The 25281-nt window shown below is 39.0% G+C and overlaps 1 protein-coding gene across 6 annotated transcripts in view; it reads left to right on the forward strand.

The window, feature by feature from the left end:
- The window catches only part of Pou2f1 (POU class 2 homeobox 1), a 144007-nt gene extending 122455 nt beyond the window's left edge, over positions 1-21552 (forward strand). For 5 of the 6 annotated variants that reach the window (XM_026777535.1, XM_026777532.1, XM_026777533.1 and 2 more), the window contains 4 exons: positions 2512-2617; positions 12798-13143; positions 16025-16113; positions 18185-19837. In XM_026777535.1, coding sequence (XP_026633336.1) covers positions 2512-2617; positions 12798-13143; positions 16025-16113; positions 18185-18495 — 852 coding nt within the window. In that variant the 3' untranslated portion in view covers positions 18496-19837. Of the gene's footprint in view, positions 1-2511; positions 2618-12797; positions 13144-16024; positions 16114-18184; positions 19838-20296 lie in introns of those variants that run through there. The other variant, XR_003376642.1, reaches the window with a different exon arrangement.
- Positions 21553-25281: the final 3729 nt, after the last annotated feature.

Genomic DNA, 25281 nt, shown 5'->3' on the forward strand with positions numbered 1-25281 from the left:
CTCGAACTCACAGAGATCCGCCTGCCTCTGCCTCCCGAGTGCTGGGATTAAAGGCGTGCACCACCATCCCCCGGCTAAACTTAGATAATTAAGTGACAGCAAATTCTTGGGTATGCATAGTCATCTCAAATCTTCACTCTCAGACAGTAGGTCAGCATTTCATATAGAACCTTATTGAGTCACTTCTTCATTCCCATTAGAACGTTATTCCTAGATGGAAGAGACATGCCATGGTCATAGAACTCCCTCATTCACTTTTTCTTCCTTTTAGGATAATTATAGATCACTGCCAGATGATGCCAGACAGGCTTCAAAAGATGGACAGATTGTTAAGTCTGCATTTTTGTTCCTTTTGTTCTTGTTAATCTGCTTTTATTTTATTTTAATATTATTTTATGTTAGTGCTACCCCTTAAGGTTTTGAGACAGGGTTTCTCTGTGTATCCTTGGCTGACTTGAAACTCAATAGAGATCTGCCTGCCTCTGCTTCCCAGGTGCTTGAATTAAAGGCGATGTGGTACCACGCCTGACTCCACAAGGTTTTTAAAACTAAGGTCAACATTATTTATTAAGTGAAAGTTGTGGGTTATTAAATGGTAAAGTTTTAATTACAAAAATCATAGTCAGTGGAAAAAAAATCATAGTCATTAGCTAACAGTTTTGTGTGACTTTTGTTTTTAGGCTTAGCTACCATAGGAAAAAGATAGTGTCTTACAAAATCATAGGATGCTTATCATAATATTTCAAAAGGAAATGCTAAGGTGTTTTAAAATCTGCTTCACAGCCGAGCAGAGATGATGCACACCTTTAATCCCAACACTCGGGAGGCAGAGGGAGGTGGATCTCTGAATTTGAGGCCAGCCTGGTCTACAGAGTGAATTGCAGGGCAGCCAGGGCTACACAGAGAACCTGTGTCAAAAAACCAAAAGAAAATCTGCTTCACTAGAGCTGAGCGTTGGTTATATACACAAACCTCATTTTTATTAGTTCCTTGAAAATTTCAGTATATTTTGATTCTGTTTTCCCTTCCCCAACTCGTGCAACTCCAAACACACACACACACAACTTGTGTCCTTTTTTTTTTTTTTTTAACGCCATCAGGACCAAGTTGTGCTGTCTGTGTATTCTTAGGTGTATGATTATCCACTAGCGTATGATTAACTTACCAATGGCCACACCTTAAAGAAACCTCTCCTGCTCCTAACAGATGTCATAGGTAGGAGTTGGAGTTGATGCCCACCTCCCTGAACGCTGGGATTTTATCAGTGGGTCCTATGCATGCTGTCACAATTGCTGTGAGTTCGTATGTACAGTGCCCTTCTGTTTCAAGAAAACGGTTTCCTTGTAATCACCCATCTTCCCTGGATCTTAAAATCTTCCCTTTCCCTCCTTTGCAATGATCCCTGAGCCTTGAAAAGAGTGCGTATAGTATAAATTTCCCTTTTTTTGTTTGTTTGTTGGATTTTTGGTTCTTGAGGACAGGGTTTCTCTATGTTGCCCTGGCTGTTCTGGAACTCACTTTGTAGACCAGGCTGGCCTTGAATTTACAAAGATCCGCCTGCCCCTGCCTCCTGAGTGCTGGGAATAAAGGGATGCACCACCACTGCCTGGCTAGATGTCCATTTTAGGAACACATGTTCCTAAATCTCCTATTGTGTAATCTCCATCTAGTTCTAAAAGGAGCTTGTCTGATGAAGTTGAGAGATGCAATAATCTGTAATGATAATTATTTGGAAACTGGTTGAATGCTATGTCCATTTAGCGAGTAATATTAGGCCTATGCTCTGTCTAACCCTGGGTCCCTGGCCCCAATAACAGTACACACCTTTAATCTCAGGACTCAGGAGGAAGAAGCAAGTTGATCTCTGTATTGAGGGCCAGCCTAGTCAAGTGAGTTCTAGGCTAGCTACAGCTACATACTAAGTTTTTTTGTTTTGTGGGTTTTGGGGGGTTTTTTTGAGACTGGGTTACATTGTGTTATCCTGGAACTATCTCTGTAGACCAGGCTGGCCTGGAACTCAGAAATCTGTCTGCCTCTACCTCTGGAGTTAAAGGCGTGCTCCACTATACCTCACCACAAGATTGTCTTTTTAAAAAAAAAAAAAAAAAGCAGGCCAGAGGTAGCCCATTCCTTTAATCCTAGCACTTAGGAGGCAGGAAGATCTTGGGGTTCAAGGCCAGCCTGGTCTACAGAGTGAGTTCTGAGATAGCAAGAGCTACACAGAGAAGCTCTGTCTGGAAAAACAAACAGAAAAAGAGTCTGCTTCACATTCTCTACCATTTAGTTAAGAATAAAAACAAGACAACCATTCATGCAGCCACAAAATCAAAAGTAAAAACAATATAAGCACTGATGCTACCAAATAGTTCTCTTGTTTAGGTAATCTTGACAGTTATACTATTTCTGGCTGATTTATATGTAGTCTGTCTGACTCAACGTTATTCAAATTTAAGGCCCATTTCAGTTCTGCTAATGTTAACATGCGTTTTTTTCTTCTTATCTGACCTCTAGGTGGCAACCACTCCAAGCCTTGTGACAAACAGTACAGCAACTACCCTCACAGTCAACCCTGTCCTTCCCTTAACCAGCGCTGCAGTGACTAATCTCTCTCTTACAGGTAAGCAGAAGGCCTGCCAAATCATGAAGATACTACTTAAGTTACGAATTGCTTTTTTAAAAAATCTATTTCTAGAGGTCTGGGGAGATTGCTCAGTGAGCATGATCATGAAAACTAGAGTCTAGATACAAAGTGCACACTTTAAAAGTCAAGTGGACTTAGCAGCCCATCCCTAATCCCAGTGGTGCTGGAGAAACAGAAAGAGATTCCCCAGAACAAGCTGGTAGCCAGGCTAGCCAGATGTTCCAGATTCAGTAAGAGACCCTGCCTTGGTAAATAAAGTAGTGAACAACCAAGGAGGACACTAAACATCAATTTCAGGCCTCCTTCCACATACATGCAAACACATAAGCTCTATCTGTGTGTATTTGAACTTGAACTTAGCATAGTGTTATTTTAAGACCAGGCCCTGGCTGTCCCTGAACTCAGATTCCACCTGCTTCTACCTCCTGAGTGCTGGGATTAAAGGTGTGCACCACTGGACCAGCTTAAAAAAAAAGGAAAACATTTAAAATTGTTTTTTCTTCTGTTAATCCATCTCCTACATTGTTTTCAAACTTAACTTTTTGAAACATCCTTTATTTAGGTGATTCCTTTCTTCGCAAACTTTCAGTAGTAATGTTTTTTTACATTTAAAGAAACATATAAAATCATTTGTATTGAGTACTTCTATACTAGACCTTTGCCTACCCCACCCAACACATGGGCAAACTCCATCCATATCGCTGTAATTATTTCCTGCCTCTTGAAATACCCATCGTAGTTCGCAGTTCTTGGTCTGATAGTCAGTTCTTGGTGTGATGTTGATAAGCTACTCTGGCTTATGTATCAGTTTCTCTTGGAAGTATTTTTTATCTTCTCCTCCAGGAAGTTAAAAGTTGTCATTTACTCATTATTCAATCTATTTTGACAAATCTGTCTTTCCCAATAGGCTTTGTACTTCTTTTTTGAGGTGCGGGGGTTCAAGACAAATTTTCTCTGTGTAGCCCTGGCTGTCTTGAAATTAGCTCTGTAGACCAAACTGGCCTTGAACTCATAAAAATCTGCCTGCCTCTGCTTCCCTAGTGCTGTGTTTAAAGATGTGCACCATCAACCTGGTGCCTTTGTGTTAACTTCTAAAGAAGTAAGTACTGTGCTCTTTCTGATGCCCAGCTTATTGCCTGATATATTCATAATAAAATGAATAAATATTTTCCTTTGGCCTCCTCTGAAAAAAAACTTTCCCAAAGCATTTAAAATGATTCAGGATTGTCATCAAATTTTTTATAATGCATAAGCTATACTAATTTATTATATGCTAGTAAGCTATTAGATTGCTTTATGATATTTCATGAGCAAATTTAACTTAATGTGGAATTAAATACTTCTTTGTAAATTTATGTTTTAGGTTCATAATGTCTCTTCAGTTATGTGACTTTACCATGCCATAAAAATTCAGTAGATGACTTCATACTGTGTTTCTAAGCCGTTAGAAAATGTTAGGTTTTTATGTAATATAAACACCACTTTGTGAACTCTTGACTGTTAAGCCTCATTGAGAATTTCATCTCATAAAATAGGCATACACAGTTTTTAAAAACTTACGTGACACTTTTCCTGGGAAGAAGACGTGAACAAACATCTGTCTACCTTAGATTGTAAACCAATGACAGACCAGAGTAAGGGTACTACAGAGTCCAACTTGGTGTTTCTTACAGGAATATGGGTGAGAGAGTAGTTAGAGGAGCAGAAATGACTCAAAGTCAGCTACATCACCTAAAGCCCACCCCAGCATGGGACAACTCACAAAAGCTGGGAATGTGGACTGCAGTACACAGCCTGCAGAGTTTGACAGGTTGCAGTGTGTCCTCTCTAAGCTGCTCAGCTTATTTCTGCTTCTTTTGGGTGGCTTGGCTGAGTGTCTCTCAGCAAGTTCTTTTTTTTTTTTTTTTAAGATTTATTTATTATGTATACAGCATTTTCCCTACATATATGCTGCAGACCAGAAGAGGGCACCAGATCTCATTACAGATGGTTTTGAGCCACCATGTGGTTGCTGGGAATTGAACTCAGGACCTCTGGAAGAGCAGTCAGTGCTCTTAACCTCTGAGCCATCTCTCCAGCCCTCTCAGCAAGTTCTTATATATGCTTGCTGTGGGAGGGTCCTAGTGTATCTGGTCAGTTTCAGGGACTTCTAGAAGCTTTGGGTTGTTTACTTCCTGAGCTTAAAGAACTTCTTCTCTACCAGATGGACTGTTTATAAACTCCTTTTAGAACACCCTGTGCTTTAACGAGCTTCACTCCACAGTAGAGGCTTATCTCAGAGGAAATTGCTACCCAGTGCACTAACACTTCACCAAAGCAGGTACTTTGTTTGCTTGTTACCTACACTTGAATCCTCAATTTCTCAGTTGGATTTCTTTCTTTTCTTTGAGTAGTTGATAATATTAACTCAGCTCATATGCAAGATCTGAAGAGAGATGGGCAAGCCCACTACCAGAGCTAGTGTATGAACAGTTCCATAATAATCCGTCTCGTTTCCATTCTCCTTCTCCTGCCCTGATGTATGCAACTCTGAGTTTGTATTTCTCTTGGAGCTCCAACAAAGGGATTAATTCCCACCTCAATCATAACCTTCTCCTTCACTAACTGTCCTATGATTGGTTTCTCTACCACTACCCGTTTTGTCCTCTTGCCCATCCCTGGAAATCTCATTACTTTGTATGTTTCTTTACTGCCATTTGGAATGGGGTTTAAGAAACATGGAAAATATTTTCTCCGTCTACCACTTTATAATAAAACACGTGATTTTTTTTTTTTTCCAGAAAGGGTTTTTCTGTAGCTTTGGCGCCTGCCCTGGAACTAGCTCTTTTGTAGACCAGGCTGGCCCCAAACTCACAGAGATCCTCCTGCCTCTGCCTTCCAAGTGCTGGGATTAAGGGTGTGCTCCACCACTGCTGGCTACTTGTTAAATGATGTATTTGTCTTCACTTTTTCATGTGCTTAGCACATAAACAGTCCTGACAAACATTTCTAGAGTGGATATAAGATAGCACTCCTCCAGAAAGAAGTACCTCAAAACTACAGTCACCTATGAGTGTTCTGTCTCCAGTTATCTTTCTAAAATGTTTCATAATGATGCAAATGTATTTCTCAGGAAGATAGTAACAATTTGAATTAGTTACCTAACAATGGAGGTCCAAGATACAGGTAGGAAAAATGAACAGAATTAAATGGATATAGTTCAACAATACTCCACTTGTAATGATTAATTTGAACTATGTCAAAATATTATCAAAGATATGCAATACTTGAAAATTATCAACCAATTATGACCTAGCTATCATGCCTATGTAAAAACTACCTTTTCAAGTTTACCTGGGACATCCTTCTTTCAGGACACTTTCAACCAGGAAACACGGCTCAGTAAACTAAAGGGTTAAAATCATAGAGTGTGCGTGTCTGTGTCTGTATTTTAATTTATGTGCATTTGTGTTTTGTCTGCCTGTATGTCTGTGTGAGGCAGTCAGAGCCTTTGGACTGGAGTCACAGATATTTGTGAGCTATCAATCTGGGTGCTGGGAATTGAACCTGGCTCCTCTGGAAGAGCAGCCAGTGCTCTTAAGCACTGAACCATCCCTCTAGCCATTTTTGAGGGGTTGTTTGTTTGTTTTTAAAGACAGGGTCTCACTATGTAACCCCAGCTGACATGGAACTCAATATATAGATTGGGGTGGCCTTAAACTCACAGAAATCCACCTGCCTCTGCCTCATGGGTGCTGAGATTAAAGGTGTGCCACCACACCCTGCTATGTTGTCTTTATAGAAATCAACAGGAGAAAAAAAAAACTTGACAAATCTCAGTTATTTGGAAATTAACATATGGTCAAGACCCTGTGAATTTAAAGAATTAAAATCGTGTAATATATATTGTCCTTTTAGAAATCAACAACAAATATTTGTGGTATCCTCAAATATTTGAAAATTAAACTGGAAGTTTATGCCAAAGAAGAAATCAAGAAATTAAGAAAAATGTTAAAATTGAAAATGAAGCATCACAGACGCAGTAGTGATGCAGTGTGATCCAAGCAGGGAGGGCCAGTCATCAGGACAGCCAGTCCCCATTGACAGAGACACCAGAGAAACAGTTAAGCTTCTGGGAGTATAGGAAGTAGGAATCAACTGCATACCTATGACTGTAACCCTTGGCAAGAAGAGAATTAGTGCAAAGCTAGCTTAGGCAAATAGTGAGACCCTTTCTTGAAAAAAATTAAAAAATCATCTTATAGAAAAAATTAGTCCCAATGTAAGCAGAAAGGGCAAATGACAAGAATTACAGCAAAAAATAATGAAGTAAGTCAGGGGGAAAGCAATGCAACTAAAAATTAACAAATTCATCTGCAATCAAGAAAAAAGAAAACAATTCATATCATCAAAATCAGTAACTAACAGAACCAGAATAGAACAGTGTGGTGTCCCGCATCTTTAATCCAAGCACTCAGGAACAGAGGCAAGTAGATATCTAAATTCAAAACCAGTCTGGTATACATAATGAGATTCAGGACAGCTAGGGCTACATAGAACCTGCCTCAGAAACAAACAAAAAACATAATGAAAATATTATAATTAGGATATAGTTCATGGTTTTGTTTTATTGTGTTTTGAGATGGGGCTATCCTTGACCTCAATCCTATTTTAGCCTCCCAAATAGCTAGAATTAAAGGCACATGTTCAGCTTATAGCTCACATTTTTTAGTATATAATTTTAAGTGTTCAATGGGTTTTGATATACTGAAAACATGTGGAACTGTTATAATTACCTAATGTTGGAATAATTCTATCACTCAATATTGTAAAATATATAAGTACTTCCCTGTCAGTGCTGAATGGTATTCCATTCGGTAGATGTGCAGCATTTTGTTTACTATCTATGAGTCAATAGCATTGAAGTGGTAGCAGGTTTTAGCTATTTTTAGTACTACTGCTGTGAATTTCATATTCAGGTTTGTGTGTGAGCATGTATTTTCAGTTCTTTAGGGTTTATACTTAGAACTGCTGTACAATGTGGCAAATTGGAGTTCTTGGGACAACTTTTCTCTAAACAAAGAGCATGTAGATTGAAATGACATATAACTTAGGAACTAACAAGATTGTCAATAGACCAAAAGCAGTTGAGCAATAATTAATTAAAAACTTGACAAATAAAAGCCCAACCCCTGATGATTTTAATAGTGTTCTGTGGAACTTTTTGTTATTAATTTCTTGTTTAATCAGATATTTTTGAAACATAAAGAAGAGAAAGCTATTTTGAACAAAGCAAGCAATGCTCTGATATAAAAGCTAGATAAATACATTAGGAAAAAATACAGACTCGTAGCCCTCATGAAAATATTTTAAATTCTCAGATAAATCTTTGCAAATGAAGCTGAGAATTGTTGACCACCTGTCTGTTATGTGTAAGTTCCTGAGTTCAATCTCCAGTAATGAGAAAGGGAAGGAAAGAAGGGGAAAGGAAAAGAATATCTTTGCAGATCAAAACTGACAACATATAAAAGAAGATTATTCATCATGACTGGGGAATTTACCCCAAGAATACATAGTCAGTTTAATATCTGAACACCAATTAACATATTGAAAAATAGAAATAGAAATTGAATTGAGATAAATCCTGGATAGTTGAATAAAAAGTATTTAATAAATCCAAACCCATTCATGATAAAAAGCTCTTTGACCTGAAACAGAAGAAGCTGCTTCTACAGATCAAGAGCAGCTACTCAAAGCCGGGCGGTGGTAGCGCACACCTTTAATCCCAGCACTCGGGAGGCAGAGGCAGGCGGATCTCTGTGAGTTCAAGACCAGCCTGGTCTACAAGAGCTAGTTCCAGGACAGACTCCAAAACCACAGAGAAACCCTGTCTCGAAAAAACCAAAAAAAAAAAAAGAGCAGCTACTCAAAATCTGCAGCAAAAAGCATACTTAAATGACCAAAGACTAACAGCTTCTGCTGAGGACATTTGTTCTCCTGATCTTTTAATTTGTTTCACCATTAACATTGTGACAGCCAGTTTTTAGTAAGGGGAGAACTTAAACTGCCCTTATTCGCATTGTCCTATTTTTGTGTGATACAAAACCAACATATGAAATCAGTTGTGTTTGTATGTACTCTAAGAAAGTGGTCCTAAAATGATAGTAAGAAAATAATTTATGCAGAATTTATGTAGAAATCTAGTAAGTAGCTGAAACTAAATTCTTGTGCATGTATGTTTACACGTGTATGCTCATGCACATGCATGTGGAGACTGGAAGTTAGCCCTCAAATGCTCCTCCTAAGGACAGCTCTCCCTCCCCACCCCAATCCAATCCTCAAAGGGAGTAAGGCTTCCCAAGGGGTGTCAACAAAGTCTAGGGCATTGCTTTGAGGCAGGACCAAGCCCCTCCACACTATATCTATAATATATCTAAGCTGAGCAGGGTATCCCTCCAAAGCGAATGGCTACAAAAAAAAAAAAAAAAAGTCAGTACAAGCAGTAGGGATAAATCCTTGTCTCACAGCGAGTGGCTCCACAGTCTGTCCCAGCTAAACAACTGTCACCCACATTCAGAGGACCTAATTTGGTCCTATGCTGGTCCCCCTGCTGTCTGGCCAGAATCAGTGAGCAACCATTAGCTCAGGTAAACTGTTTCAGTGGGTATCCCCATCATAGTCTTGACCCTTTACTCATATTATCACTTCTCCTTCTCTTTGACTGGACTTTGGGAGCTCAGTTCAGTGCTTGCTGTGGATCTCTGCATCTGCTTCCATCAGTTGCTGGGTGAAGGTAGTCATCAATCTGACTACAGGGTCAGGCACCTTCTCCACTATTGCTTAGGGTCTTAGCTGGGGTCATCCTGTGGATTCCTGGGATTTCTCTAGGTTTCTTGCTAACCCCACAATGCTTCTCTCAATCAAGAAATCTCTTTCCATGTTCTCCCTCTCTGTCCTTCCCCATCTTGACTGCCCATTTCCCTCCCTCCTCCTCTTCTCCCCTCCTCTTCTCTGTCTGCCCTCCCTTCTCCTCCCACCTTCCCCTGAGACAAGTCTCTTATTGGGACCTGGTACTCACTAATTTGGCTGAGCTAGCTGACCAGCAAGCCCCAGGGCTTTGTTGCCACCTCCCCAGCACTGGAATTAGAAAGACCACAGCACCTTACCTGGCATTGTGTACACTGTGTGCTTGTGTGTGCAAGTGCGTGTTTGTGTGCATGCTTTCTAGGGATGAGACATGGTATTCATGTTTGTATAGCAAATATTTTGCTATTATTCTCTGGCCTGAGATTAACTTCGAAGAGACATTTCACATTTCAGCATTCTTAAAACGACACTTGTCTGTCTCTAGCTTAATTGATTTATTTCCTATTCAACAGTCATACTTCAAACAATAAACTGATACCTTATTCTAAAATAAATATAGCGGGGATCTATTTTTAAATATATATGAGAAGAACTTGAGAAGAATGAACTTAGAGAATATACATAACCAGGTTTCAAAAGCTAATTATAAAGATACAAGTAATCAAGGCAAGAATAAACTGTTCATAAAGTAGATTACATGAAACAAAGCTCTCAATTGGGAGGAGGATTAAATTTATCCTTTGTTAGTTTTTGACAAATAGCTAAGACAATTCAAAGTCCCTAACAAATGTTCCTGCAACAGTTGGGTGCCAAAATGCACAAAGACTATTTAGGTTCTTGTGCATGGCAAGTAAAATGGGTCAGATGACTGATGTATCCATAGAACTTCTAAGAAATTGTAGGCAGTCTTTATGATTTTGTACTGCAAAGGACTCATAGATACATCACCTACAAATCAGTGCTGGAGAGACGGCTCGGCAATCAAGAGCACTTGCTGCTCTTGCAGAGAGCCTGAGTTCAGTTCTCAGTACCTGTGGTGGGTATTTCACAACTACCTGTAACTCCAGCTCCAAGGAGTCCAGTGTCCTCTTCTGGCCTCTTTGGACATCTGTACTCATACACAAACACAAAAGATAATAGAAGGTCATAAAAAACAAAGTTTGTTGTGCTATAGAAGACATCTTGAGGAGAATGAAAACACAAGACAAAGATTGGAAGAAAATGTTTGTTATAGAACATGTGTCTTTTAAAAAAGAAATTATATATGGAATATACTAAAAACTGTCCAAGCTCAATAGTAAAAATACAGCCCAGAACATTTAAGTGGATACTTTATCAAAGAAGGTACACAGTGAAAACAGCACAGGAAAAAGATGCTCAACAATATTGCTTGTTAGGGAAATTTAAAACATACTTCATAGAATGCCTGCAATCAAAAGATAGATGAGGTTTGAGGATCAAAAAAACTACAGTTCATAGTGCATGACGTAGGAGAATGTAAAGTGGTACAGTCACTGTGGAAAACACTTTAGCATTTTCTTTGTAATTTAGAAATATAAATTTATCATCCAGTGAATCAGTTTCCTCAAGAAGCATGAAAACATATCCACACCATAACTCTTGTGTGTCCATATTTATAACAACCCCATACTGGAAACAAGCCAAAGCTCACACAGCATATCTGCACCATTGAGTAGAATTCATCCTCAAAAAGCTAAGTGTTGACTCTGTTTCACTGTAGTGAAACACTAAAAGTAATAGCCTAAGATGCACAAAATCACATATTGTTCAATTCCATGTATGTGAAATGTTAAAAGATAATACCAGTCTGTGGAGGCAGGATAGGGTTGGCAAGTGGCTACAAGTAGGAGTGAGGGATCTCAATTTTTGGTGGTGCAAGTGTTACAGTCTGGATTGTGTGAGAGTTAAAGAACTCTGGAAATTGATAAAAAGTTATTGAGCTTTACACTTAAATTGGGCAGGTTTTATAGAATATAAATTATACTTCAATAAGCTGGGTTTTTTTTTTAAAAAAAAAAAGGAGAAAAGGGTGGAAAACAGGTGCTAGGTATCCTACTTGTGCTTGGATCTAATGCCTACTAAGTACCCTGCAAGACATGTGAGAGCATCTTGTTAAGGGTGCTAAGGCCCCAAAAGCCTACGTAGAGTGCTCAGGTAAATTAAATTGCCAAGAATTTGGAGCATAAAGGAGGTATATGAATTGGAACATGACTCTATGGCTGGGGGGATTTATTTAAAGTTCATGTTGATATATTATGTCATAGTGGTTTCATGATACTCAAATTGGAGATACCTACCTAGGATTTGGGTAATATATTACAACTAGATAACCCTAGATAGTTTCTGAACTCATCACTTCCTAGCCTAGATTAAATGCACTAATTTGGCTAGTATTGTCCTAGTAAGCCTATAAGACATAGCAAGGTGCTGATTTATTTGATTATGCAGTGAAGAGGAAAGTGTAATAATTTAAGCTTTTTGACCTCAAGACTTGCGGTTTTGTGAAAATGGGCAGTTTTAGAACTTAACATTACCAGTAAAATTAGGTTTCATAAAATGGAAAATTGGTCAAGAAAAGATTCAAAGTACATTGAAACGTTTTTGCCTGTAGAAGAGAAATGAGAAAGCACATTTATCTTCCTGTAAAACAAGGGGCTAAGTCTTAGAAGAGGATGCAACTGGGGAAGTACTTTTGAGTCTACCAGACAGGTTCACCACAGCAACAGGGCACTGTTTGGTCCTGTAGATTTATGAAGACATAATGAAGGGGGTTAGGCTTCATAATACCAACGCTGGTATAATTGTGTCTGGTGTCTTTGGAAGCCAGAAGAGGGCATCAGATTCTCCTGGAACTAGAGTTATAGATGGTTGTGTGCTTCCATGTTAGTTTTAGGAGTCAAACCTGGGTCCTTTGCAAGAGCAACCAATGCTCTTAACCTAACAAGCCATATCTCCAGCCCCTCATTTCCTTTTTTTCTTTTTTTTTAATAGAACATTGATGCTGGAGGAGGAGAGAGGCTCGTTTCTTTCAGATTTGTGTTATTGCTCTTGTCTCTTAAAGAAGGACTGATAACTTTGGTTTTTAAATGGTTGTTGTTATTATTATCATCATCATTATTATTATCTGTAGAAATATATCTAGAAAACTAGGTTATTCTTAAGAAAAAGAAAAATTAAGGATTAATGGGTAGTAGGTTAATAATCGCCTTGATTCAAGATACTGAATGAAATGACTAGTTTTCCAAACACATTTACAGAAGGTCATTTCCTAATCTGATTCTCTTTTCAGGCACTACAGACACCACATCCAACAACACAGCCACCGTGATATCTACAGCACCCCCTGCTTCCTCAGCAGTCACATCTCCCTCTTTGAGTCCCTCCCCTTCTGCCTCAGCCTCCACCTCTGAGGCCTCTAGTGCCAGTGAGACCAGCACAACACAGACCACCTCCACGCCTCTTCCCTCTCCTCTCGGGGCCAGCCAGGTGATGGTGACAGCATCTGGCTTGCAAACAGCAGCTGCTGCTGCTCTCCAAGGAGCTGCACAGTTGCCAGCAAATGCCAGTCTTGCTGCCATGGCTGCTGCTGCAGGACTCAACCCAGGCCTGATGGCACCCTCACAGTTTGCTGCTGGGTAAGAAACTTTCCAATTCCATTTGTATTCAAAACAGAATCTCTTTAGTTAGGGTTTCAGTCACTGTGAAGAGATATGACCTCAGCAACTTTTATAAAGGAAAACTTATAATTGAGACTGGTTTACCGTCTTAGAGGTTCAGTCCATTATCTTCTTGGTGGGTAACATATTGGCATGTAAGCAGGCATGGTGCTGGAGAAGGAACTGAGATTTCTACATCTTGATCCACAGGAAAACAGGAAGTGAATTATCTACTACACTGAGCTGAGCATAGCTTGAGCAAAGGAGGCCTCAAAGCCCACCCCCACAGTGACACACTTCCTCCTACAAAACCACACCTACTCATACAAAACCACAACACCTAATAGTGCCACTCCCATTGCGGGGTTCTGTTTTCTTTCAAACCACCATACAACTAGAAACCCATTACTGTAACTCATAGGGAAGAGTTTTCATCACTGTCTTAAATGAACAGCAAATCTGAGCTGGACTGCTTTGATTACAGATGAACATCTACCATTTCCACGTGATGACACAGGACTGAAGTCAGAGAGTGACTCAGCTGTAAGAGCCAGGAAGAGAGCTAAGATTCTCCATAGTCTTAAGCTTTCTTCATTAAATTGTAGTTTACCTTCTTTCTTATTCTCAAAAATGGATAAAACTTGGAGTAGAGCCATGTCTGGTTTTATATATTTTCATATAGTTTTTATTCTCTGATAATTTCATACATGTATACAATGTTTATTTTGGTTATATTTATTCCCCACTCCTCCCAAACTGCCCTGAACTCTCATACACACACAACTTCGTGTTTCCTGTCGTTTTTTTCTTCAAGTAGCCAATCTAATTAGTGTGCCTATATGCACATGAATTGAGTAACCTACCAATGTGAGATATCCTCCCCCACAAAAGAAAAATTATTTCCCCTCTTTCTGCAGCCATCAACTGCCATTAGCTCCTCAACTGGGGATGCAGCCCTTTGAGCCCTTCTCCATCCACACTAACTTGGCTGGCTCGATCTTATTCAGATAATCATTGTGTGCAACTGCACTGTCATTTCTAGAAGAAAGCATTTTATAATAGTGCTCCCAGCTCCAGCTCTTACACCCTGTCTGCCCCAGGAACATCTTCCTCAATACTCCCTGAGTTTTGGTGCTAGGAAGATAGGTTGATGTAGATGTCCTATTTAAGGCTGCATACTCAACAGTCATTCAATAATTTGACCAGTTATGAGTCTGCGTTTATCATTGTCCATTACAAAAACAAACTTCTCGGACCCGGGTTAACAGCATCATAGATCTGCGGATATTAACATAGTTATAAAGGGCAATCCACTGTAGCCGTTTAATACAACAACAACAGTTGGTGTCTGCTGCCATCACCTCCTCATCCATGGCCTTTTGACTAGATTTTCAGTACCAAGCTGTTTCCCTCTATGAATAGGTCACAAGTCAAGTCAGAAATCAGTTGTTTGCCCCTGGAACAGTCATACCACTATTGTACCAATAAATATATTTTGCCTTATTGGTCAGTATTGTAACATACAGGATGTAGCATTGGTAAGACTATTGCTATCTTTTCTCTCCCATTGTTTATATAGCACCTCTTGGCACTGTGAAAGCTAGCCAGCAGAGAGGAAATTTCCTTGTCAGTTCCAGATTGATGTTTCTATATACTGCAACCTAAGTATATGTGTGTTCAATAATAGGGTCTTAAAATCTAGTTATGATGGACAACTAAGAGCAGTGACAATAGCCTATAGTGTTTGTTTTAACTTTTTTTTTTTTTTTTAAATAAGAGGGCTATCCTCTGGAGCCTCACAGACCAATAACTTGTAGGGAAGGATCCCATGAATGGCACTGAGATTTTTGTTTAATAACTTGTGTCTTCTGGGAACAACATTGGTTTTTGTTTGGGTTTTGGTTTAGTTTGGTTTTCAATTCAGGCTTTCTCTGTGTAATAACCCTTGCTATTCTGGAACTCACTCTGTAGACCAGGCTGACCTCAAACTCAAAGAGATCCACCTGCCTCTGCCTCCTGAGTACTGGGATTAAAGGTGTGTGCCATCACTGCCTGGCTTTCTGTTATTTGTTTATCATGTGTTTTAATTAGTTTACACACAGGGGGTTTCCATAAGGCTTTTCATAAATCCTTAGTTTTTGTTGACCCATCTTCCTTCTCTGTCATCATTCCTCACCCCATCTCTGTTCAAACATTTAATCCCCATATTTCCCTCCTACCTTATTAAGGCCTCTTGTCTCCCCATCTCATGGACCCTTTCAGGCTTTACCTATGGTTACTCCAAGTTAAACATAAGCTAAAGATTCAAAGCTAGGAGTCAAATATGAAAGAGAGCATGCAGCCTTTGTCATGCTGGGCCCGGGATATTCACTTAATGTTTTCCAGTTCTCTCCATTTACCTACAGGTTTCACTTTTCTTTACAGCTGAATAAAATTTCATTGTATATTTGTACCAGTTTTATTATCCATTCATCAGTTTATGTTAATTTCATTTATTCCTTAACTATTGTGAATAGAGAAGCAATGAGTGTAGTGTAGTAATTTTATATTTTTATTGTTGAAAAAGGATTATCCTTTCCAGTTTTTTTCTAGAAAAAAATTAATGAATTCAAAGAAAAGTCAGAATGACTAAAAGTTTTATATTTTATGCCTATCATAATCTTGTTTATACAAGTAAATATCAAAGAAGCAGTAACTTGTAACCATTTGAAAGTATACAGAAAGTAACAAAGATACCCATATTTTTCCTAAGCTGAAGTTTTCTTTATTATCATTACTATTTTATTATCAATTTGGTATGTTGTCAAAATAACAGGTATGTGTGCGTGGCAGTAGAGTGACTCCTCTTTTGCACTTGCAGAGGTGCCTTACTCAGTCTCAATCCGGGAACTCTGGGCGGGGCTCTGAGCCCAGCCCTGATGAGCAACAGTACACTGGCTACTATTCAAGGTCAGTAGCATTTTTTTTTCTTGCTTCTTGCACGTGTGTGTGTGTGTGTGTGTGTGTGTGTGTGTGTGTGTGTGTTGGAGGCTATCTGCCTTGCTAGAGATTAAGGTGAGGAGAGAGTTGAATGCTGATTAAGTTGTTCCTGAAGATCAAGATGTCCTGTAAAAAAAAGTTTTGTAGAAGAATGTACAGGTGAGTTTGTCAGAACAACAAACATTGCATAATTTGATTTATTCCAAGAAATCTGCACTTTACTTTCTCTATGAATAGAAAGATTTTCTCCTGATGTTAACCTATCTCAAGGCAAGCTTCTTCAAGTAAAACTCCCCAGTTCTATCCCCACCTGAAGATAGCCGTGTGGAATGGTAGCGTACATCCCACAGATCTCCGGGATATTTTTCACCCTTGTTAAATTTTCCCCCCTGTACATTCCCATCAGTGTAGGACATATGTTCTTGGATTATAAATACTTTTTCCAAGGCCTTTTTGGGTCCATGTCAGCCTTTTCTCATTGTTACTTAAGGTGGTACTTATTCATACAGTGAAGGATCTACCTTGCCTTGTTCAGGATCTGAGTTTTATGCCTAAAGATGTTTATTTGGGGAAAATTCATGTTTGGACTGAAAGAGTTTTTGGGTTTGTTTGGGTTTTTTTTTTTTTTCTTAAAATACTTTAGGGCTGGAGAGATGGCTCAGTGGTTAAGAGCACTGACTGCTCTTCCAAAGGTCCTGAGTTCAATTCCTGGCAACCACATGGTGGCTCACAACCATCTGTAATGAGGTCTGGTGCCCTCTTCTGGCCTGCAGACATACACACAGACAGAATATTGTATACATAATAAATAAATGAATAAATAATAAATATTTAAAAAATGCTTTATAATTAAATAAGAATTATTGGGATCAAAAACAAGCTGGCAGGTCCTGGCACGTTTCAGTGAGTGATATGTCTAACCAGATACTTACTGTAGGCAATATTAAACTACAGATAGAAATCAAATTGTGGCCTGCATTGCCCTGCTGGTTTGTTGGATTCTATTTGACCGACTTGTGTCCGGACTGATGGTTAGATGGATGTGTAGTGTTTTCATTGTGCAGCAGCATCCTTTAGAATATTTGGGATGAGTCCCATTTTCCTGCATAGGACATATCTCTGGCTTACAGTTTATGCCTTTCCTAAGGCATGAGTGTCTGTAGAGCATTCTCCAGAAAGACGTACAGTCACTCTGTGACCCTGAGCCTTGAGTCCAGGACACGTCTGTCAGTCTGCACCAGGGCTCCAGGTTGTATATTATATGTATATTCATTTTCAAAATCAAGGATTCCTTTCAACTAGAAATAACATTTAGTGATATGTCCTGTGGGGAAGCATCATAGAAAAATTCTGCACCATTCATTAGCAAATCTTAGCCTTAGATCACTCACACATCAATGTGTGCTGTATCTCCTCCTATAATAAACAGTATTCTTTGCACAGTTCAAAAGAGTCAAGTGCTCTGCCTCTAGAAGTATAAAAACAATTTTTAAATTGTGCCTTTATTTAGTAATATATAAATTTTCATGACTAAAGCCTTTGGAAAGATGACTTTCATCTTATACAAATTTTGTCAAATAGTTTTACATAATGGTAGTTGAGCTGTTAAAAGCTTAATGTATTTTTAACACTCAGTCACTTTAACTAGTAGTCTTTTGAATGGAGATAGTTTTAAGTCAGTTTCATTGAAAAAACAGAATTGTTGGATTTTAACAAATCTTTGTAAGTAAATGACATAAACTTGAGACTTACAAGATAGAAACATGATGGATTCTTCCCCATTCATTTGTCCTGCTTATACTTATTAAACTGACTTCCAGTTCTTTGGATGCTTCAAAATTATAAATAAACTTGAGTTGATGTCATTATAGCATTGTAATTTAAGTATAGCATTATAATAACATTATAATTGGAGCATTAGAATTGAGTATAAAGTCAGTGAAGAGTATACTCTGCTGCTGAGTAGAGTTTTGCTGATGGGTGGTTTGGCTTCTCCAGGATAAAGTTTAATGTTCTTTCTGTTCTGGGTTCTTGTCTATAGCTCTTGCTTCTAGTGGTTCTCTTCCAATAACGTCACTGGATGCTACTGGGAACCTGGTATTTGCCAATGCAGGAGGAGCCCCCAACATCGTGACTGCCCCTCTGTTCCTGAACCCTCAGAACCTCTCTCTGCTCACCAGCAACCCAGTAAGCTTGGTTTCTGCAGCTGCAGCCTCCACAGGGAACTCTGCACCTACAGCCAGCCTTCATGCCTCCTCCACCTCTGCTGAATCCATCCAGAACTCTCTATTCACAGTAGCCTCTGCCGGTGGGGCTGCTTCCACCACCACCACTGCCTCCAAGGCACAGTGAGCTGGGTGCAGAGCTGGGCTGCCACAGACCTTCGCCAGTGCAGCATAATGGGCTGCCAGCTGTCAGGAAACAGACAGGTGTGATTGGCTTCCTCCCACCATGTTGTGAAGATGAGGGAGACATGGAGAAAAGAAAAAATACACTTAGCAGGAAAAAAAAGAATGGAGACAGAACAACATTTGCCTAATTTTATAAAAAAAGAAAAAAGAAAAAAAACAATGTCTTTTCAGGATTGCTTCATGGATTAGAGAACTTTCTAACCAAAAAATTAAAAGAAAAAAAAAAACAGAAACAAAAAATCCAAAACAGACAGACAAAAATAAATGAAAGGACTACTTCTCATTTCCAGCAGTCATGATGACAAGCAAAGGTGGGTGACCAGTTCCAGTAGAGGAAGGGGTGTCTTATTTTCTTTCTTTCTTTTTTTTTTCAAAAAATCATTTTTATAGGTCTGTTGTACAGGCCATTAAGTCATAACAAGGTGTTTATAATCGTATCAATTGTGTTGGGGGTTCCTTTCTTAACTGGTACAATTTAGGCAGGCCTGTATTACTGTATCTCTGTTATTGTTTTTTTATATATATATATATATATTGGACATGTTTATCTCTTGCTCCTGGATCCTATTTCAGTGAGCTCCCACACTGTGGGGAGGGAGGGTTTTGGGGTTAAGGGAGAATTGCATTCTTAACTTACAGGAATGTTCTTGCTGGTTTCCTTATCCTTGATGACTCTTACAGAGGTGCTAGAAAATGATTTTCTTTTGCCACTTATGCAAGAGGCTTGGTGCAGAAGCTGAAGGCAGTGTGTGCACACTCCTGCTCCACACACGCTCCTCCCCGTCAGGTGGTGCCTTTGGAGTACTCTTGTGTAGGAAGAATTCCTGCTGAACTGTAGCTCTCACTCACCCCTAATCATTGAGCAACCCCGAGGCCCAAACCCTGTGGTGCAACAGTGCTGCTTTCTGCTATTTTCAATGGGAACAGCTGTGCCTGTTGCAGGGCAGGTTTTGGTTCCGAGAGCAAAGACTACTGCAGACACCTGACTTGGTGGTTCTCCTGATTTCTTTCTCTCTTTTTTTTTTAATGCTCCTACTGTTGATGTTTATTTGTTTGCTTGTTTGTTTTCATTTTATGGAAATTTTCTATCCAAACTTCCTTTGGTCAAGATCAAATTGATTTACTGAAACTGAGAAACAAGTCTTCTTTGTTTTCTTAAAGAAATTCTTTTGGACTGTTTTCTACTAATTAATATCCCAAAAAGGTCAATATATAGAGTCTGAATCTGCCACCTTTTCCTCTAGAGCAGAAGTTCTCAACCTCAGGGTCTTGACCCCGTGGGGGCGGGGGGGGGGGGAGTCAAACAGCTGTTTCACAGGGGTCACTTAAGACTATTTACATATCAGATACTTACATTGCAGTTCATAACAGTAGCAAAATTACAGTTATGAAGTAGCAATGAAACTAGTTTTATGGTTGGTGGGTGACCACAACATGAGAAACTGTATTAAAGGGTCACAGCATTTGGAAGGTTGAGAACCAGTGCTCTAGAGTCACAGACTTCTTGTCCGCTGAGTGGCTCAGAAGCTCCTCCAAGCCTCAGACTTTCCTCAGTTCTTTGACTGACAAAAGCACTTTCCTGACTAGGCAAAGGATCAATAGAACCTCAGAAAAAGGCTGAGCAGGAACTTCACACCCTGTTAGTGTCTCCGGTTTGTTATGCCCCTGCTAGGTAGGTTTGGTGACAATACACATCTCTTATTTGATGTAAAAAAGTGATTTGCTCCTGTAATTGTTTTCAGGGTGTTTCTAGACTACATAAATGAGCCCATTGAAAAGGAAGAGCTTGTGAAAATGGATGAAGATGGATGAGGGTAATTTAGAGATTAAATTCCCCCTTTTGACAATGCCCTATTATTATACTATCTGGACCAGAATTTTCACAGATGACTGGGTCATCGCAGTAAAGTTCATCTAAGTTGCCCTTACTGGAGTTAAGGTCCCCATTGGTGTCTGAGGTGCTTGCTTCTGTTTCTGGTGGTCTGCACTGAGCTGAGGTGACTTTCCTTCTGATAGCTTTGCTTATGCCCATAGGAAACTTGGATTCTGTGCATTTGTCTCTCTGCACTGTTGCTCAGAAAGGCAGTGACACAGACACAAATGTGTATCTTTCTTTGTGATTCAATTAGAGAAAGGTCATATTAGTATTAAAGGTCAGAATCATTTTGGTTCCCCTTTAAATTTTTCTTTAGTTCCTTTTATTTCTTGGATATTGAATTTTTACCCCCGAATTTCTCTGACCCTTAACTTTTCCTAAACTTCTTTTAAGAATCAATGAACTGCAAGCAGGGAAACTAACAAATGCTCATCCACCTGTTTTGTATGGTATGGGTAGTTTTGTTTTGTTTTGTTTTGTTCTTTAAACTAAGCTTGAACCAAAGTCAATTTTAGCAAGCTGCTGTACTAATGGACTAGTTATAATGTGCAGTTCAAACACATTGAGGAGATAGATGCTACTGACAATTTCTTATTCATTTTTCTTGATTAATTTTATATGAAAGTTGCTGCTTGTTTTTATCTTCTATGTTGGTAAATTGTAATATCCTCTGGGCAGACATTACCATGATTTTTAGCTAGTTTGTTTAGGTCAGTGTGTAAATAGAATGGCTGTGTCAGTTAATAATTTCTCTCCTCCCCATCAGTTCTTTCTTTCCTGTGAGTTTAATCTTTATTTTGACTTAACACTCTAACCTTAATCTGCGCACGTGATTATAGGGCTGTCAATACTATTTCTCCTCCTAGCAGAGAGACCCTCCCTTGGGAGTGATGAAGTTAGGAGAAAGAATTCAGGGAGAAAAATGCTGATTGCCCACCATACCAGGTTAGACGGTATAGCATTAATGCCCAGAATTGCTACCAAAGTAAGTATTGTCTCAAAGGACAGAGAAAGGCTGTTTTGTTTAATCCTATATGGTTAAAAGAATCTTTCATAAATAAGATTCCCCTACAGACTTTGATTTTTTTTTGTTTGTTTGTTTTTTGTTTTTTTGTTTTTCAAGACAGGGTTTCTCTGTAGCTTTGGAGCCTGTCCTGGAACTAGCTCTTGTAGACCAGGCTGGCCTCGAACTCACAGAGATCCGCCTGCCTCTGCCTCCCGAGTGCTGGGATTAAAGGTGTGCGCCACCACCACCCGGCCAGACTTTGATTTTTAAAGATGATATTAACTTTACATGTCAGTCCAATGGTTTGTCAGTCCCTCCTTTTGTCTGTAGTTTCTAGTTGGTTTGAGAAAGAAATGCTGCCTTTTAATGTCTTTGAGGATAGACATTAAAACCAGCATAAGTGCTGTATTGAGAAGAAAAAAATCTTTAGAAGAAGATAACTTTAATTTTTCCCTCTCCTTTTTCATATATTCAAAATTAAATTGTAAAACGAAAGGTACTTTGTACATGTGTACGTGACACACTACTAAAACCTGCTGGTGGGCATTCGGTTTAGAGCCACCTTCATCACCACCCTCGATATTCTCTAAGTCTCTGTTTCACAAACACCTTGGCTACTTTTCAATTGATAGCACCTTTTTTCTTTAGTGATCTCAAATGCTTTTTGAATTGACTAATCTATCTTTTAAGCTAAAGTGTTGCCTTTTATGAGGGAGTCTAGAAACTAAAGGGGTCGTTTGAATAAAAGGCATTTGGTTGAGTTTCTGCATTTCCAGAAGAAACACCAGACAGGTTATTATAGCTCGTTATTTCATTTTTCTCCTCCTGACATTGATGCAGATTTTATTTCAGCCCTGAATATTAGTTAACACATAGTAAGCCAAAGACTAATTTTAAATACATTTTTAAGGATACTCTATTTGCCTGTGATATGATATTTGCCTGGAGAGTAGTGAATGTAATTGTTCAATCTATTTCGCAATGCAGTTTGGCAGAAACTTTATTTATACCCTGTGTAAATCTGAATGACAACAGAAGGATCTGTAAGGCTTCTCACAGGAGCAGTATTACTGTTCTAGGAATCAGTAGAATGCTCTGTTAGCTTGAATGTCTCTGAAGCTCTATAGGCAGCTCCTTAGAATAAGGAAACTTATCTGTTGTCAGGAAGGTCATTACCATCCTGTTTATGTAACTTATTACTCCAAAATAGAACCAAAGGAATCCGGCTTTCATCTTGTGTAGGACCAACCTATTTGTGCTTCATGAGCTTTAATAGAATATTTTTAAAGGGACAATATCAATTAAAAGATTTTGGGTGTGATCATCTTGCCAGTTTGTTCTACATCATCATTCATTTGTTTTAGGAAAAAAGCACAATTATACCTCTTTAATATTATGTCTATCCTTTAATTATTTGGGAAAATTGGAGAAATTATCTCTTTATTATCCAGAAGCACAGGTTTTTGCTTGACAGTATTTCAGTTTAGCTTAAATGATAACATTTAACTTGCTGGAAACGCCAGGTACATTTGTAAATATAGGGATATTATGTTAGAAAAAAATGCTTTAGTTTACAGTCTAAGTTCTTATGTAATCCTCACAAATCTTCCTTGACCAAGAGAAAAATAAGGTCGTTGAAATAAGAAGGCAAAGAGACACCTGTTCATGTTTCTCCCAAGATAGGAGAAATGTTACCCTAGTGTGTAGAAGACAGTTTCCTGCTGGCAACCTGAGTTGGCCCTGGCCCTGAGGAGCTCTGACCAATCTACCTGAGCACTTGATAAGACAGAAGGAAGGACCTTAGAAACTCAGCAGGAAAGCTTGTTCAGAAACTTTAAATTGGCTGCTGAAGTTGATGAACATAAAGTGTACTTAATTGGAACTGAAAACATTCAAGATTACAGTGCTAATGGGAGGGAAATACTAAAAGACCTAAAACCCATAATTATCCAAGTGGGCAGAAATTGATTTAGTAATTCATTCATAACTGTTATGAGTTTACTTTGATTTGTGGGTATGAACAGCATTTACCATGTTATATTGTTCATATAAAGAAATCCCTGGCTATTTTGAAATCATTTTCAGAGACTTGTAAAAATAAGACTCTCTTAGTATTATTTTCACTTTTGAGGAGGAAAAATAATTCTTTGCTTGTTTCTCTGAAACTAAGAGCCACTCTAGGCTTACATGATGGCACCCACAGTGTACACACAGGCCTGAATAGAAAAGCAGAAATGAGTTGCTTTCATTAGTAAAGGTTGATGGAATCTCTTTGCCTTCTCCTCCTCATCCATGGAGAGTTAGTGTAATAAAGTTCTACCAGGAGGCAGGGGGGTTCCTTGGAAGTTGGTTTGTGTCTAGAATTTCTTCTAACCAGCATTCTATTCTTAAATTATTTTGACTTTTCTGCTCTTGGCCTTTTCTAAAAGCAGTGAGCTTGTGAATCATGTGTCAGTTCTGTGATCTGGATCTCTTGCCTCTTTTTCCTTCCCTTTTTCTCTTTGAATGGTGGTACCTTAATCTGTGAGAATAATGCTCGTGGGTAACAGCTTCTGGCACCTTCATAAAATACCTCAGCATAGCTTAGCATTGTTGCGAACTGGTTTTAGACGTAAAAACCAAATAAGTGAAAGAAAAAAATCTTTATAAATAGTGGAAATAATTCTAGCTGTAGTATTTAGTTGAACTAATGTTTATTATGGTTGATAAACATGATTGATGCTGTATGTATTCGGGATCCTGTTTATAGGGTTGGGGGGGTTGGAGTGGGAGAAAGGAGAAATTGATTGTGTTAGAAGGAAAATATTGCTCGTATGTGTTTTTCTTTATATCTGTCTTGCCAAAGGAAACTTGATATTCCCTGTGACTGGGTGGGGGTTTGAGGCCTCTGTCATCTGATATGCAGCACAGTGTGCAGAGGCATGCGGGTGACATGTGGGGTGTCCAGTAGGTTCAGGGTGCCCAAGGGCAGATTTACAACCCTTCTTGTCTGTGGCTGCCATGCCCCCCCTCACCAGACCTACCAGCCTCTCCTAATGATCCATTACCTCTGTACATAGCTAAAGCCTAGGCAAAGGAAGAGAGTGTGCATGTCCAACTGCGCAGATGAAAAGAGACAGATAGAGACATGTGTCCAAGGAGTTTGGAGAGGAATGGAGAGGAGGAGGTAAGTGATATATCTTGATCTAGGAAAATTAAAGTGAAGTGAGTCACCCTCTGTCATGTTAGTGAATGCTGTGCTAGTAGTAGCCCAATATTTTTTAAACCTTATTTCTTTTTCTTATTTCAAGGATAATTCTGTCTAGACCAAAACACAAAAGAAAAATCAAGAAGTTTAAAGCTAACCGCACACTTGGCACCTATAGTAAGGTGTGGCGTTTAAGGATTGGTTGATGAGATGGAAGAAGTGCGAAACTGTTGGTTAAGGGAAAAATTAAAAACCTTTCTGCCTCATTCTGGGACAGACTTTCTTGACTCCCTGAGTTCTGATACTAACTATATCCCAAGAACTATTTTTTTTAATAAATGTCCCAGCTCACAGAACTTGAGTGGGATTTGATTTTGATGCCAAAGACACTGCTGTACTGTTGCTTATCATTAAGCTTTCCAAATAGTCAAAGGATAGAGAAAATGCTTAAGTTAGTCTCTGTTCTTCCCATTCCTTCACTCCTTCCTCACTTTTGGAAAGATGTCTCATTGGTCATTCTTGCTTCGCAGAGATTGATTTTCTTCCTCCCTGCTGCTCTGTGGACACTACTAGAATTGCTCAGCATGGCATTGATATTCTTACCGAGCAAGAAACTTGAGGAGTGCAAAAAAAAAAAAAATAGTAGAATTTTTATTTC

This window comes from Microtus ochrogaster, unplaced genomic scaffold (genome assembly GCF_000317375.1).
Source record: "Microtus ochrogaster isolate Prairie Vole_2 unplaced genomic scaffold, MicOch1.0 UNK70, whole genome shotgun sequence".
Taxonomy (NCBI): Eukaryota; Metazoa; Chordata; class Mammalia; order Rodentia; family Cricetidae; genus Microtus; species Microtus ochrogaster.